The 16,234-nt window shown below is 35.5% G+C and overlaps 3 protein-coding genes and 1 long non-coding RNA gene across 6 annotated transcripts; 1 reads left to right on the top strand and 3 right to left on the bottom strand.

The window, feature by feature from the left end:
- Nucleotides 1-1,577: 1,577 nt before the first annotated feature.
- Nucleotides 1,578-2,825, bottom strand: HB1 (hemoglobin 1). The gene is made up of 4 exons (XM_089622024.1): nt 2,590-2,825; nt 2,386-2,500; nt 1,984-2,100; nt 1,578-1,883 (listed from the first exon to the last, which is right to left on the bottom strand). The coding sequence occupies exons 1-4, from the start codon at nt 2,700-2,702 to the stop codon at nt 1,743-1,745; spliced, it is 486 nt and encodes a 161-aa protein (XP_089478150.1). The 5' UTR covers nt 2,703-2,825; the 3' UTR covers nt 1,578-1,742.
- Nucleotides 2,826-3,675: 850 nt separating this feature from the next.
- PDV2 (plastid division2) lies at nt 3,676-11,063 on the bottom strand. The gene is made up of 2 exons (XM_089622023.1): nt 10,614-11,063; nt 3,676-4,495 (listed from the first exon to the last, which is right to left on the bottom strand). Exons 1-2 carry the CDS (start codon nt 10,830-10,832, stop codon nt 3,842-3,844), a joined length of 873 nt encoding a protein of 290 aa, XP_089478149.1. The 5' UTR covers nt 10,833-11,063; the 3' UTR covers nt 3,676-3,841.
- LOC149387773 (uncharacterized) lies at nt 5,405-10,303 on the top strand. 3 transcript variants are annotated; one of them, XR_016300613.1, is made up of 12 exons: nt 5,405-5,561; nt 5,650-5,767; nt 6,291-6,426; nt 7,030-7,142; nt 7,643-7,899; nt 8,058-8,161; nt 8,255-8,387; nt 8,474-8,520; nt 8,633-8,703; nt 9,037-9,090; nt 9,180-9,218; nt 9,580-10,303. It is a non-coding gene; the product is annotated as an uncharacterized LOC149387773 (long non-coding RNA). The 3 variants fall into 3 exon arrangements; XR_016300614.1 differs by lacking the exon at nt 8,058-8,161; XR_016300615.1 differs by lacking the exon at nt 9,037-9,090.
- Nucleotides 11,064-13,163: 2,100 nt separating the features above from the next.
- LOC149387771 (uncharacterized) lies at nt 13,164-15,849 on the bottom strand. The gene is made up of 4 exons (XM_089624403.1): nt 15,576-15,849; nt 15,004-15,088; nt 14,549-14,758; nt 13,164-13,819 (listed from the first exon to the last, which is right to left on the bottom strand). The coding sequence occupies exons 1-4, from the start codon at nt 15,626-15,628 to the stop codon at nt 13,223-13,225; spliced, it is 945 nt and encodes a 314-aa protein (XP_089480529.1). The 5' UTR covers nt 15,629-15,849; the 3' UTR covers nt 13,164-13,222.
- Nucleotides 15,850-16,234: the final 385 nt, after the last annotated feature.

The raw sequence follows: 16,234 nt of genomic DNA, 5'->3' as shown, positions 1-16,234 counted from the left end.
GAACATAAATTGTGAAATGAAAATAACGAGGTTAAAGACAGTAACCTTCCTAAAAAGAAAATAACAAGTTTAATATTGGACAATTTGAAGGTGTCAATTTCACATTAGTGTATGGATTTGAAAATGACAAGATGTCGCACCGATCCGGGGACATATATAGTGGTTTTAGCGTCGTTCCCCCTTAAAAAAAAAAAGATAGATGATAAATATGTGCAAAAACATAAAATTAAATTTTTTATGCATATCTTTAGACGAAATCATATCGCAAAACCCACCACCTCTGGTCAAGATTCTCGGGCGTGAGTAATTCCACGAACACGTTCTTCTTGAGTAATTTGTTGATAGGCACGATCAAGAGAAGGTAAAGGTTCTTGAGACAACAAAGCAGTACGTGATTGGGCATAATAATCAGAATTTAAACCCATTAAAAATTGATGAAACCGCTCATCACTCCTTCGTTTTTCATGAGCCTTACCCAAATTGCATTCGCATTTTCCACACTTACATGTAATCATGGGTTCATGATTAACCAATTCATCCCATAAAACCTTTAGCTTTCCAAAATATGTAGAAACAGGCATGACGTTGGATTGCTCACATTTAGTTGAATCAGTTTTTAACTGGTGAATTCGGGGCCCATTAACAACAGAGAAACGAGCCTGCAATTCATCCCACAAAAGCTTAGCATCATCATAAAAGGAAATAGTAGACTTAACCTCCTGATCAATTGTGTTCATTAGCCAAGAAACAAGCATATAGTGAATGGTAAGCCAATCCTCTGTTGTGAAAGGAGCTTTCGGTTCCATAATCGTGCCGTCGACGAAACCATATTTCCGGCGTGATAAAAAGGAGATGTATGGTCATTTCGAGAAGATATAGATGAAAGGGGATTTTTAGTTGTTTCAATCATTGTCGGTCGTGTATCTTAGCCGCGTGGCTCTGATACCATGAAAGAATGGTGAATCAGTGACCTTTATTGATATTCTTTAGTCATATATATACACAGAAAGATATAGCATATAAAAAGGAAACTATAGCTGTAATTCTAATCTATTTCCTAAACGGACGCAGATAAAATATACGTTACATAATTGCAAATTAATTCCTAAACGTTACATAATATCCTAATACCTAAACTCACGTTAATCAAATATCTGGTACAATAAATAATATCTCAATAGTGGTGTATATTCTTGAAGAAGTTACGTGACACACCTTCTTTTCAAATATGAAACCCAAATACTTCTTGAACTGTTTTTCTTATAAATATCTATCTTTACAATATATCCCTTGTCGTAATTACCGTTTTATTTGATACTTTTTTTTTTTACTATTTATAGTTTCAATAAGTTATTTTTTTCTACTTCATGTTTACAGTTTATAAGGGCAAAATCGTTTGAAATTAAATAATATGGTATTAATAGAAGGTTTTAAAATAGGGAATGTTGATGGAATTGCCATCTACGAATGAATATTTGTGTTGTGTACAAACCCCTCATTATTTTATTAGTTAAGTTTATTACGTATGGGTCATGGTTTTAGCCCAAACATATGTTTATCAGATGCATATAAGAATATGAAGAACAATTATGAAACTACACTTTAACAAGGTACATAAGGTAATAATTAATGCTATATTACATTATCGGTATCTTATTTTCTTCCCCTAAACGGAGAGTTGAGTTCGAGTAGCGACGAAAACAAAAATCATTAAAAAAAAAAAATTGGAAGCAAGAAAGTATTCAAGTGGAAGAGGGTTTCATTTCGGTCTTAATAGCTGCAACCAAGTGGTCATAAGCTTGTGCCCATGCACTTTTCATTTCCGGTGACCACATTTCTGGTACTGCTTCCTTTATTATCTCCAAAAGTGCATATTTTGTCACCTATACCCACACAAAAAATGGTTATAAAGGCAAAATGTGTTTTGAAATAGATCTCAAGACTTACTAAAACTTTTGGCAAAAAAAAAAAAATCAGTGATACCTCAAAATGTTCATCTACCACGCCGTATTTGAAGTGCGTTGCGCCGAGTTTTTTCAAGCTCGATTCTCTCACTGTAACTTTGCCAGATTTCCGAAGCTGTACCGCGGATTCGCACGTCTTTGGTGTACAAAACAGACAAAAAAAAAAAAAAATCAGAGAAATTCACATCTTTTAATCATAGTCAGTTGGTCACTACTAGTAATATTTACATGCTAGTATATTATGTTGCAATGGAGGAGAGTAAAATTTGAACATCTTTTTATTTTATTTTGAGAAAATGGACTTTGATACGAGTACGACTAATTACTAAATATGTGACGGTAGTTTATTCAAAATCATGACTTCATTAACATTAGTTTATTTTATTTGTTTGAATGGAAAATAAGAACAACGAGAACATACCATAACGAAGACAGTCATGGCATGAGTTTTGAGCTTCGGGTTCTTCTCCAGCGGAACCGGAGAGTCCTTCAAGAACGAGAACAATTTCTTGGCCGTTGGTGCAATCTCGAATATCCTGTGTTAAAAAATAATTAAATAGATCCAGGAACATGTTTTGATTACATTGATTTACACACAAACAAGATGAAAAAAAAAGAGGGTTACTTGAGGAAGAGCTTGAGGCCAAGCTCACCGGAGTTCTTCTTCATTACAGCCCATGATTTGACCACAAGACTCTCTTGCTCCTCTGTGAAAACAATGCATTCTGAGCTGCTCATTGTATTAGCTTTTACCAGTGTTATGTAAGCGTGATTAATTGTGTTGGAATTTCTTGATATAAACTTTGGTAAAGTGTATGCATAGTATATACTATATATAGTACATGAAAAAGCATTGAGATGTAAATAATGATGTAACGCTTCAAGGCAGCAAAGAGCCACCATTACTTTATTTGCTATTTATGCTCAGATTTATCTAGTGGAGGCTTGTTCCAAAAAGGAATTAAAATATCATGCATATTGATATTGATAATGGTAATTGTAATACCGTTTCGTATATGTACGTATGTATGTACGTATGTATGTGTTTCGAGAAACCAGGGGCTATGGAATTACGTCTAGTGTGAAAAACAAGTTCATGGTTTTTGAAAGTGGCTCAACTCAATCATGTGGGTTGACTTTTGACAAATTGAAGGACAACAAGTGGTTGTGGGTTAGGAAATAAATGCCTATGCACAAACTTATGTGTGCCATGACTTTAGGGGGACTAATTTAATTTAGCAAAATGTATTCTTTATGTGCATAATCTAGTTTTATAATAATCCTTCATGGAAAGAGAAAGCCAAGTTCAATTTTCCTTCCTTGTGCCATGAATCCACTTTATTAGATAAAATAACAAAATAAAGTCTTCTGAGCCAAAAAAAAAAAAACAAGATAAAGTGAATGATGATCCATATTCCATACGTTGCAAATATGTTTTCTTCTAAATTTGTAAGTCTCTCTAAAGTGAATGATGATCCATATTCCATACGTTGCAAATATGTTTTCTTCTAAATTTGTAAGTCGGGCTTTCTCTAAACTTTGTGTGACCGCCAAGGTAAAAATATATATATATATATATATATATACACACACATATATTATTTAGTTTTTCCACTTCTTGTTTGAGAGATTTGATATAGCACAATATAATAATTATTTTTTAAAATAAGCGATTTGTTTTTATCCATAAAAAATGTTACTCTTTTTGAAATAATAATAAATAAACAACCCTAAGCTTCTGATTTTTTTTTTTAAAGCATTGAGAACACACTCTTGGATACACCTTGTCATACATGGCAAAAAAAAAAAAAAAAGATTTACAAAAGATGGTCTTGTGACTCATGAACACTATTTTTTTTTGTTTTTTTTTTTTTGTTTTAGCCGCAACCATAATTTACATCCGGTTTGGAAGCGGCCGATGAAAACGGGACCTCGACTCTCTCCTTCACGAGGCACCGAGCCTCACCGTTCTCCACGACCAACACTTTCCCGGGCGGGCAATCGAATCTCATCTCTCTTTCATTTTCCTCGCCCATCATCGGCCGCCGCTGAAATAACCCTAAAATCTTAACCGGGCTCTCTCCACTACTCGCCAATTTGGGCCCGAGGCCCGTCAGGCTCAAGACCGAAACCACCCCAACGACGGCAAACACCGTCTTCACCGCCACGCCCAAGAAGAACCCGAGCCCTCTCGGGCTCTTCTCGCTCCGCTCCGGGTTCTTCTTTCCCCCGTTTGTCTGGTCATCGGAGACGACCCCGTTTCCGCTTCCGTTTCGGACGGGCTTAGAAGACAAGTGCGGCGAGAATCCGTTGCTGTCTCTGCGTAACGAGTTCGGGGGTCGGGTCGGGTACGGAGGAAGTAAGAGATCGCTGCTCCGCTCGACGGTCTCTCCGGCGAAGGCGGTGGCCTCGTTTATCACTTCCAGCGGCTCTCCTTTGTACTCCTTGATCTTCTCGAGCAGCGATTTACGGCTCTGCTCGATCTCGCCCAGTGCTACTTCTCTTTCGTAGCGTTGCTGTTGTTGCAAACCCTGATTGGTGGGAAAAAGGAAAAAGAAAAAGGATTCTTTAACACAGAGGAGTCTTAGCGAAATTACAAAATTCAGTGCTAATTCTGAGATAAAATCCGAAAGGAGTTTTGACTTCACAGTATCAACCAAAGGTTGAAACTTTGAAGGACATACGACTAAATCTCTCCATTTTTAGGATTAATAAGCTGAATCACCCGTGATGGGATGAAGTATATAATTCGTATAAAATGAGGATGTAGATTTTGTGTTGGGACTTGTAGGTGAGCAAAACCTAGAATATCAACCCTTTTTCAGTCCAAGAAAATCCATCGACTAGAGCTTTTACAAGAGTGTCTAAAGAGCTTATTGCACAATCCTCGAAAATGAAATCAATGTTTATCCACCATAAACCTAAACACACTACTCTGTTCCAAAGATCACATATTTTCTCTCCCTGAAATGTCTGTTACCTAATGAAATTAAATTGCACGGCGTCTAAAATTTCGATTCTCGAGCGTCCTGAGATGAAACTAACTCACATTGGATATGCCCAATTTCAGTTCTTAAGGCGCTATGTTTTTTTCGGCAGAAGATGTACAAAAACGCTCATAAAAAAGCTCTAGTCTTCAACATAGTTATGTTCTCAGCGTTTCAGCAGAAAGATACGAACTTTACTGGCCTCCAGTTAAATAATCTATGACGTAATTACGAAATCTACCAGAACTAAACATTGGGAAAGTGAGACAGAATAACAAAATATATATATATATATATATATATATATATATCTATTAAAATATAATAAGTGTAAATCCGAAATCACTGTTCATAAGGTTTTACCCAATTAAAACATGCCACGTCAGCCAACTCTTTATACAAACCGATTTTTTTTTTTTAAAGTCGCAACCGCTGGTTTGTAAGTTTGTTGTTAACGCGTCTCTTCTCTTTTTTCTATCATTTGTTCTTCTTCCCTCGCCGCCAGCGAAACACTCTACCTAGCGCGACATCACCGGTGTTCATCGTCTCCATGTTTCATCATCTCGAGTCCCCGTTTATGTCTCGTCGTCGTCTTCTTCTATCTCATTCTGTACGGTTTTAAATTGGGGCTTTCATTCTTGCTCTTCAAATCTGAAATTAATTATTGTGTTCGTTTCTCTTATTTATGTTTTATATAGGTTTTGCTCAAATTTGCTTTTAATTTGGGGTATCATTCGTTCTTCTTCCCTCGCCGCCAGCGAAACACTCTGCCTAGCGCGACATCACCCGTTTTCATCGTCTCCGCTACTCTCCACGGTACGCTCTCTTTGTTGTCCCCGTTTATGTCTCGTCGTCGTAAGTCAATTCCGAAATTACTGTTACACCTCACTTTGAATACAAACCGTTTTTTTTTCTTACTTTGTAACCGTTCGTTTGGGTTGTACGGCTTCGTTAACATACCAGTTGAGAAGTGCGGGTTCAGTGTAATATTTATCCAGCGAATTTAATGTTGAGACATGGCTTTGTAATTTCACTTTTTTTCTTCTTATTTCGCTTTCGTTTTCTAATGATCCATAGAAAACAAAGTTGAGTTTTAGTGAGTTGAATGATCTTTTAAGCAATTTTCGAAGTCTATATTTCAAAATATTATTCTATTTTAATTTTTTCTGGGTATTGTATTGCCCCTTGCTTTTATGAATGATTGGAAGCTTATGCATGTAGGAAAAAGGGACTTCGATCTAATATTCTTTTTGAGGATTTGTATGGTTTGAAATTTGAATTTCTAATTTTTTTAATTGAAATTCATACATCAGAAGGTGATTTGTTTATCGACATGTAGGTTTCTTGCTTTCGGAAAGGAATGTGCTGGTTGGAACTATGAAAAGACTGGAACCCTGTTTACTTGCACATAAGACAATCAAAGAAGTTGGCTCTTGAGGACAGGCCTCTGAAAAAACCTACTTTGTTGGCTATAGGTATGTTATCGAGGGCACTTTATATGGCCATGTTCGAGTTCTTAAGCTTTTGTTATAAAAAAATGGTTCGAGTTCTCAGGCTTTTTAGACATCAGATCCATTCTATTTTGGAGTGTGGTTTATGGAGTTACATCATTAATTTGAATTACTGGCACGATAGGCTGTTGGTGTTTTTTCTTCTAAAAAATTGTAAAATTGCCATTGCTTTATATTTGCTGATATCTAAAGACTCTGATTCTAACATTGATAAATTGAGAAAGGGTTCAAGGTTTATTCCTTAAAAGTGCAAGTGTGCAACTTAACTTATTAATTATGATTTTTTTGGTGAAAACTGGTAATGAATGGTCATATGAACATCTATTATGACTGTTTTAAGCTAATGTATCATGGATAATGAGTTTTTTCGAATCAGCAAACTTTGATGCCTATGGTTTCTGTGCAGTTTGTCAGTAAGCCATAAATATATGATTTACGGGCCAAGTATTTAAAAGATATAGATGCAGATTTTTTATGCGGATTTAGGCTGAATATTGTCTTTTGTGTGCTGGTTAATATCTCTTATAATTGGATAGAATGCTACGATACTTACATTACGATTTGTAGGCTTGGACGGTGGGTTCGACAACAATGAAATTGAGTATGAAGATGCGTACAATATAGTCATATTGCCCGATTATGATAGCCTTCCATTTCCTTCGGTGGAGTTACCAGAGAAGGTACTTATTTTCTCTCAGTATCTGAGATTTTGAAATAATTTATGGAGGCCTTCAAATTAATAAATTCATAAACTCTCTTATCAGCATGACCTTTTTCTTGGTGCCTTTTGATTACTTGCGTGGTTGCTATTATAAACCATCGAAAAATCCATAGTTTGATTCATGTGATCTTCCCTTCTTAGAGACCGACCAAGGGGCTCGATAAGTAATATACCCCTTTTTATGAATCTTTAAAAATATCCAGACCTAGACTCATCTCCTCCTTTTAAATACCATCTAATATGATTCGGGTATCAATATGATAAGACCCTGAACTTTCCATTTCCCACAAAATAGAAAAATGCAAGGTATTACAAGCTTTCGAGAGGCTTGGTCTCTCTCAAGGAAACATCCCAATTTTCACTCAATATTTGCCTCTCAAGGTATTACAAGCAATTGCTTAAGCACCTATTAATCTCTAATTACGATACTACCCCTAAGGTCCTAACACGATACTGTAGGTAAGGCTGGCAGTTGATGCGATCCTACTGGCCAAGGGTGCCGAAAGGTGTTATAGTTCCTCCGTCAGGGTGGAAGTGCACCAAGTGCGAAAAAACAGAGAATCTCTGGCTAAATCTCACCGACGGAATGATACTTCGCGGACGGAAAAATTGGGACGGAACTGGTAGCAACAACCATGTTGTCGAACATTACAAAGAACCAAGATATTCTCTTGCTATAAAGTTGGGAACGATCACTGCTGAATTAAAAGGAGCAGGTAATATATTGTAGTGATTAACTTATAATATCAATAATTTTTGTGGGAACTCGCCTTAGCAGCTGAATAGGCAAGTATATGGTTGAGTATTTTAAGTATTAGTCAATTTTTGAAGGTTTGTACTTGTAGATTTAATGATGGGTAACATACTCTGGCAGGTGAACTGTTAACTCGTACCCAGAGGATGATAGCGTCATAGATCCATTCCTGCTTTTACCCGATTTTATTTCAACATGCCTTGAGTTTGTAAATGTTATCTTTGGTAAAAAAAAAATAACGAGTCCTTTTGCTATTCTCAGCCTCTTATTACTCTTAATACTTAAAAAAGTTTTGCTATTCACATTCTTGTTTCCAGACAGAAATGACTACCGCTGAAAGAGAGCTCGACAAGAACACCAATTTTGATGGGGACCGAATTCAAGAAAGAGGGGAGATGTGGAACTAATCTGCGGACCGGGTTACACTGGACTTGTCAATCTTGGAAAAAGGTAATGTTGCTTAATCAGACTTGTTTTGGTCTATTTTGTTTGTTCGCTATCATTATATGTATTCAAATTTTTTCTTTTCTCTGCAGTTGCTATCTGGCAGCAACTATGCAAGTTGTGTTCTCAACTACACACGGTTAGTTTTCGACTTCTACCTTGGGTCCAACTTGACAAAAATCACGCATCACTTTGTGAACTCTGTAATGCTAGATGACTAAATATTTTTTGCTTCTTTTTCACATTGTCAGATACTACAAGATTTGAAAATGGCTTTTGAGATTGCTCCGACTGATCCAACTGCAGACCTGAATATGCAGCTGTAAGCCGCTAGCATATATTATTTTATTTTGAACTCTAAATTAATTTTAATAAGAATAACTCGAAAAAACCAGCAGAGATAGAAACAAGCCTTAAAATGTGCTAACATCAATCTGGAGTGAGACCTGACAAAGAAAAGGAATAAAATCTTAACATAAAGCTGAACGCCAAATGGTGATAGAACGATTAAGCCTCTCCCATAACGCCTCTTGAAAGAAAACAACCCCCTAGAAATTCTCTTAGTTGTTGGAGTAGTACCAGAACTGTCTAAGTAGTTAGACTTGTGCTTTCCTGATATGCAATGTACATAATGTGGCTTTATATTTTCTGGTAGAACAAAGTTGGGTCATAGTTTGCTGTCTGGTAAATACTCTATCCCATCTCAAAGGTAAAAAAACTAACCACACAGCTTTATGTGTAGATATGCATGTCGGTTATGCCTATTCAAGTTTTACATTATCTTTATTTTTTATCCAGGAAAACGATGTCAATGCTGCTACCCCAACCGCGCCTACTGTGAGTATTATATAGTTCTTTAAATTTATTTTGTGGTCTTCAAGTCACCTGTCCTAGCGTGGACTTGCTATCCAACCATTAGTCTAATGTGTTTTACGGTTCATTTTTTACTTACTCACTTATTTATTTATTTTTTTTTTATTATACGAATATCATAAACATGTGCAAAGCTATTATTGCTGCCAATCATCCTGAATTTTCGACCATGAAACAAATTCTGGACACAAATTTTGTTTTAAGTATATTAGACATGTCGCAATTACATTACAAGAGGCCCAATTTAATTTGTACGTGGAAATAATCATTTAATTATCTCGAAAATGGGCTAATTTTTAACTAAATTTAAATCGTTGTTTTGCAGCAATGTTCATTTGAGAAATCAACAGACTCGAGTGTCATAAAGTTTGTAAGAGAAGCATAAGACTGGACTGTCTACAATCTCGGTTCGGCCTTTGTCCTAGATGGATTTGGATGCTTATAGATGTTAATTCGGTTCAATTAGTCTATGTTCGTTTTTGTTGAATTTATATGAGATTTGTTTGCTCGTTTGTGTTCATATTCGATATTTAGAACTCATATTTTTTTGATACCTTAAAATAAAATTCAAATGTTTTATGTGAACTTTTGAGTTGAGTAACTCATATGTGTGTTGAAGCATTGAAGTCTACTCTTTGTGTTATTAATTATTTTTTAGGTTTCTTTTGATTGTAAAGAAGTTAAACAACTTGTAATGACGTTGAGAATGTTCTAGCTTTGCATATCCAACAAGATTTGAACTAAACAGAGGCAAGTTTTTTTTTCACAAAATATTTATTCATTTTGATGTTCACAAATTAATCACTCTACTATTTGTAAGTATACTATGTTTTCCCTATAATGACGAAGTGGTTAATCTCATCAAAATTCAAGTGTAAAGCAATGAAGCAAATAATTAAAAGTTCATAATGGTACTAATGTTTTTTCCACATTACAATGATGCTTGTAGATTGCGTTAAGAAACAAGTAGCTCTTGCACCATATTGGACCGCCAAACTCATTGTGTATGGCTTTGCGGAAGAGGAGGTTGATCAAGATCGAAAATTCTAGAGACGAGGATTCAAAATCTATTATCTCTTATTGAATTTGATTTTACTTTACTCCCACGGTCTATTATGGAGTATTATCTCTTACAATTTCATATTATTTTTCAATTGAATTTTACTTTGATAAATATTGGTAAAACTCTTTAACAACATGTATTAAAGCCATAACACTACTCAAAAATAAATTTACCAATTTATATCTATAATCACCACGTGCGAAGCACGTCCTACATCCTAGTATATATATATATATATATATTACGAATTTGGAAGTGTAAAGACCCGTAAGATTTTGGAGCGAGGAAGTCAAAACCTGCAGTGACGAGAGCTGAGTCTCGAGAGATTCTAGGGCATCGCAAATGCTCACGAGACTCTGTGCTTCTTCTTCTCCTTCCTCGTCGTCCTCTTCTTCTCCGCCATTTTCGTGTTCGAGTTTTCTCGGAGCGGTGGCTTTGTGTACGCAATTCCCGATCTTCAACCGAAGATCCGTTGCCCTCGCCAGGACCAGACCGATACTCCCTTCATCTTCCATCTCTCTCTCTCTCTCTCTCTCTAGGGTTTTGGTTTGGGAGAAAATGGGGGGTTTTGATTGGGAGAGTTTGGTGTTCAATTACAAAGAAGGAAAAGACGATTATGTCACAACTCACAACCCGCCAAATATTTCTCTCTCTCACAACTGAGATGAGATTGTTGTGTTTGGTTTTTGTAAATATGATAACAACGAGAGAGAGAGAGAGAGAGAGAGAGAGAGAGAGAGAGAGAGAGTTATTCAGTGACTGTGGTGCTCTCAATCTCAAATTAAAAAGATATCTGTGTAAGTTTTTCCGCCAAATGCCAAACTGTCGCAATCGAAGAATATAAAATAAATAAATAATAAAAAATTAGATAATTAGTCAATCAAACCATTTAAAATTGCTACATAATCAATGTTTTGTAAATTATAGGTAAACATAAATACGCATAAATTGACGTATCATATTTATATTTAAATTGTTATTTAGTCAATCTTTGATAAATATTTATTAAATAGTCCTTATTTATTACAGTTACAACGTACTATTTACATTATTATTTACAACGGATTACTTAAAAGTTGACTATTTATCAAATATTTATTAAAGATTGATTAAATAGCAAATCAAAATATAACTATATATCTACTAACCAATAAAAAACAGAAAAGCATATATCAAAATCAAAGCTTTTCTTTCTTCGATTAAAAATATTAATATTTAATACATGTGATTATGTGAACATCTTTATAATCTTAATAAAGTTGTGGTTGTGGTGGCCAGAGGAAGGTCTGTGGCGGACACGAACCCAATTAGCTTTTATTTTCCCAATTTTTTTTTTTTTTTTTGGAGAAAATTAATACATGAAAATGAAATTTCTATGAAATCCTACCTCAACCTCACTTAACTTTTTGTATAATTCTTTTTCCTTTCTCAAACTAATCTTTCTTAAGAAAAAAACAACAGTATGTGTTAGTTTGTGTGAAAGAGTTTTATAGTTTCTGAGCAAAAAAATAAAAGAAAAAAGTTTTGTATGAATAAATTGGGGAGGTTTAAGATATATGAATAAATCAAACACATCAAATAAATTAACATATGAATTTAAGAAATAACTTTTGAGCAAGTTAAAAAATATTTGGAGGCACTTTGTAAATTATTTTTATTTGTATGACTAATTATGTAATTTAGAAATTTTTAAGGGACTAATCTATAAATATAAGAAAATAAATACAGTAGTGAACAATGTCGTGATATATTAAATATTTGAGTAATGCTATTTGGCACAACTCACGAGTTGGAACGATCCACTCAGAAGTTGACACGTGGATGTTGGTGGACACGTGTCAACTTCTGAGTGGATCGTTCCAACTCGTGAGTTGTGGCAAAAATCATTCCCAGTACGACATTGTTTACCAATTCCTAGAAGTATTATTTTAGAGTGGATTTTAGAGTTTGGTTAGAGATAAAGTTATCATGTAAAATATGAGAAATGACTAACTTGTCTCATATTTTGCGAGAAATAAAATTCTTAGAACCAGCAAAACAGTACCAAAAAATCCATAATTATTTTTCATGGCATTGGGACACCAATATTTTTCGGTTTCGGGAGTTCGATATTCTTATTTTGTTTTAGTTTGTTATAAATTACTCTTTTTTTATACATAGTTTGTTATAAATTATTTTAGTAAAACAAATACAACTCAGCAAAATACGAAAATGATATCAAATAAAATTAGAAAGAGATCTCAATTTCGTCCTACTCTCCGCAAATATCCTTTTGGTATATTCATTGGTTATCGGTATCTCAATAAATTTTATTCAATAAAATAGGTATAGAATGTGACGGAAAATTGCAGACGGATACATGGCATTGAGACTCTAATAAATCGTATTTATTAGAGCACTGATTACTAAGTTTTATTGTAGACATCTGATAAGTTATAAAGGAGTTGGTAAATTTACTGTTCGTATCTTCTAAGATAATACCACAAATTTCAAGAGAGCTACTGATCTTTTGTCGTTTACACTTCTTTTTTTTTTTCACTTACTTCTTGTCACCTGCAAATCTCTTGATTTTCTTTTTGGCTTTTTTGCTCAATATTTAAGTTTACCTACAAGCCATATTATGCTCTCTTCTCTTTTTTTTTGGGTCCTCAAAACTATTTTGGTAAATAAAGCGTAAAACGCCGTAAGAAACGAATTTTTTTGACATTGTCCGTTAAATCGAATTTCATATAATATCACACATAGTTTATGCAATTTCTATTCTATTCACAAAACCAAGTTAGAACTCAAAATTGTATGACATGAATACATGATCAAATCAAACACTACAAAACCAAAGCCCAAAAACTTGCCTACGAAACCAACTAATCAATTCTGGCTACTTGATCACATCAGACATTCACTACTACCAAAGAAAAGCCTCCTCGGCGGACTTGACACGGTCCTTGACCGCCCCGATCTGAGCCTCCAGCGAGGCGCGGCCCCGCTCGTTCTCGATCATAAGCATCGTCAGCGTCGCCAGCTGGCACCGCAGCGTGTCCCTGTCCTTGTCGAGCCGCCCCATCTCGCCCTCCAACTCCGCCACCGCCTCCCTCTCGCGCTCCAAATGCGGGCCCGCCTCGAGCCCCGACATCACGCCCGCCTCGAGCCGCGAAACTCGGGCGGGGCCCGCGGGGCCGCGGGCCTCGTCCCAGAGCTGCCTGAGCCGGGCCCGCTTCTCCTCGTCCGCCGCCACGTCACCGTACCTCGTGGACCGCATGAAGAATAGGAGCTCGCCGACCGTCTCGTACACGAATCGGCGCCACCTGGCGGACATTCCCTCGCACTCGGCGAGGTCCGGGTTTTCGAGGCACTCCTCTTCGAGCAGCGACGCGTGTCGCCTCGGGAGCCTTGCCAGGCCCCGAAAGTCAACTAAGTCGTCGTCGCTGTCGTCGTTGTTGGGTTTGACGTTGAAACCGGGCGGGGCAGTTACCCGAGCTTTATCATCTTGTGGAGCTACCTCCTAGAAGAACAACATAATGTTTTGTTGTCAAAATCTTAAAACAATACAGGGTTTAGTCTTTGGTGTTTCTAATTACGAACTTGAATCACAAATTCAATATCTACCATATATAAATCAAAATCTATAGCTTTGTGCTAAGAGGCGCTATAGATTTGAGTTTATTATTTTATATTTTTTGTAGTTACCCTATCATTTGAAGAAATTATTTCACACATAAAAGTCTAACATAATCAATTACGAGAGCGAACATTGGTGCAAAAGGTTTATAATACGAGTGACTCGTCTTCGCTGCAAAATGTCTTCATGACATTCAATATTTTCTGTTAATATAAAAATTATTTCAGAATTTGAAGTTGTATTCTTGAATGTGATGAATATAACTCTTCAACTTAATCGCCATTCTTCTATAACTTCAAAAATGATTATCAAGATATTTTTGGCATTATGATTCTATCTATACAGTTGAAAGCAGCAATTCTTCTCTTGAAAAACCAATCATCGCTTGTGTTATGAACAATAATTATAGGGCTACATAATTGCTTTAAGTTAGTTTTTCTACCTCAAATTATTTCCTAATCACGCTATACGTAGAAACGATATGTATCTCCAACACAAAATAACTAGTACACTCTTTGCAAGAAACCAATTCTATATGCCATAACGGTACACGAGTACATATATATATTTGACAAATTTTTTCTAAAGTCAATGGGGGTTAAAAGTAGTTACTTGATTTTCGGCATACGCCATGCCACGAGCTTTTGAACATTTTCGGAAGTGGCTCAACAACCTTGATGTCCCATCTCTTCTACTATCGGCCGGGACGATTGTACCACAAACATGACACTTTCCACACGTTCGAGGGGCGTCGACAATGCGCTCAAAATATTTCCACATTTTCGATCGAGTCTTATGATGCTTAGGCTGTACCACTTGAACCTATTTCCTTAGAAAATTGTGCAAAAATTAAAACTTTCGTAGATGATCACAAATTTTGAATTATGACCAAATATATAAAATTTTATACATACTCGGTTCATTAGTGAAATATATTTTACCCAAAAAAAGTTATATTAGGTCCCTCTGTGTTATTCTTCCTTCGTAGAGCTTCATAACTAAGCCCTATATTAGTTTACCACACAAGTTTTAACAAGCCACAATGTTAAGTTAAATCAAAACCCTACCTTTGTCTCATTCAGGGAATCCTCTAATTCCTCATCTCTCTCTTCATACGAGATATTCGTTCGTTTCCTAAGCCGAGTAGAGTACCTGAGTCACAGTTACTTATATACATTCATTTCTTTATTTTTTCGTGAGAATCAAACAATCATATCTCAAAGATGAAGCCCTATTCTAGTTGTAATGCAATTTTGGGAATTCGTTGTACACCATTTCATGGAAAGAAATAGTGTGTGTTTCTTACGAATTTAAATTTAATCCGGGCTAAATTCTATTAGTTCAAGAAATAGACAAAGTGCCTTACGTACTATCACCAAAAAGATCCAACATTTATACATATGATATAATGACCACAAAAAACTGATATTAGATACGTTTTTCAATTAGAATTTGTATACCATTTTTCTCTGGGGTAAAAAATCACAAAGACAAGTTTTATCTGGGTTTCGTTTTTTGCAAGCAAGCATTTCTAAAGAAAGTACTGATAAGCCCTCACTGAACCAAAACATATATCATTATATTAACAAAACCACCGACCCTGCTAAATATATTTTAAATTATTTATAATAAAAAAAACCTGGAGTAGTGTGGGACTGAGGTAGGGTGTGGTGGGTTGACCATTTCCAACATCTGGTTTCTCTTCTTCTTTTTCTGCCATAGCTCTCTCTGAGGATTCGGTTTTTACTCTTTCACTTAGTTTTTTTTTTCCCATTTTAACCTTTTCACTTTCCATATTTCACCGGACTCCACAAAAAAAAAAAAAAAAAAAAAAAAAAAAAACAAATAGGCAAAGGGGTAGATGGACCGACTATTATGAGAGAGTTAATAAGTTAATTCTGCAGAGTTCATTGGATTCTGAAACAAGGAAGAGAAAATAATAAGTCGGATGCCATATGTTTAATAATTTTTTTTGGAATACGTCACGAAAGATATACCACGCATGCACATCAACGTCATTGAGACTTTAAATATTAATTTAGAGTGATCATTACGTTTGATTATATACATCACATCCGAGAAGTTGTAAAGGTGATGAACTAGTTTTTCTAAGATATAATCATATAACTAGTCTAAAACCGAGTGCCCAAGTTACAAGATTTTATGATTGAAGAAATAGAAAAAGAAGAAGAAAAAGAAAAATATGCATCGGAGACAGAGTGACGGTAATTTGAACAACCACGTGGCAACCTTTCAAGAGGAGAAAGAATATGCATTGGCTTGTTAAGCTACTGATTT

Source organism: Urtica dioica, chromosome 8 (assembly GCF_054948205.1).
Source record: "Urtica dioica subsp. dioica isolate 48M chromosome 8, U.dioica_male_clone48M_v1_H2, whole genome shotgun sequence".
NCBI classification, from domain to species: Eukaryota; Viridiplantae; Streptophyta; class Magnoliopsida; order Rosales; family Urticaceae; genus Urtica; species Urtica dioica.
This window is presented reverse-complemented; position numbering and strand designations above follow the sequence as displayed.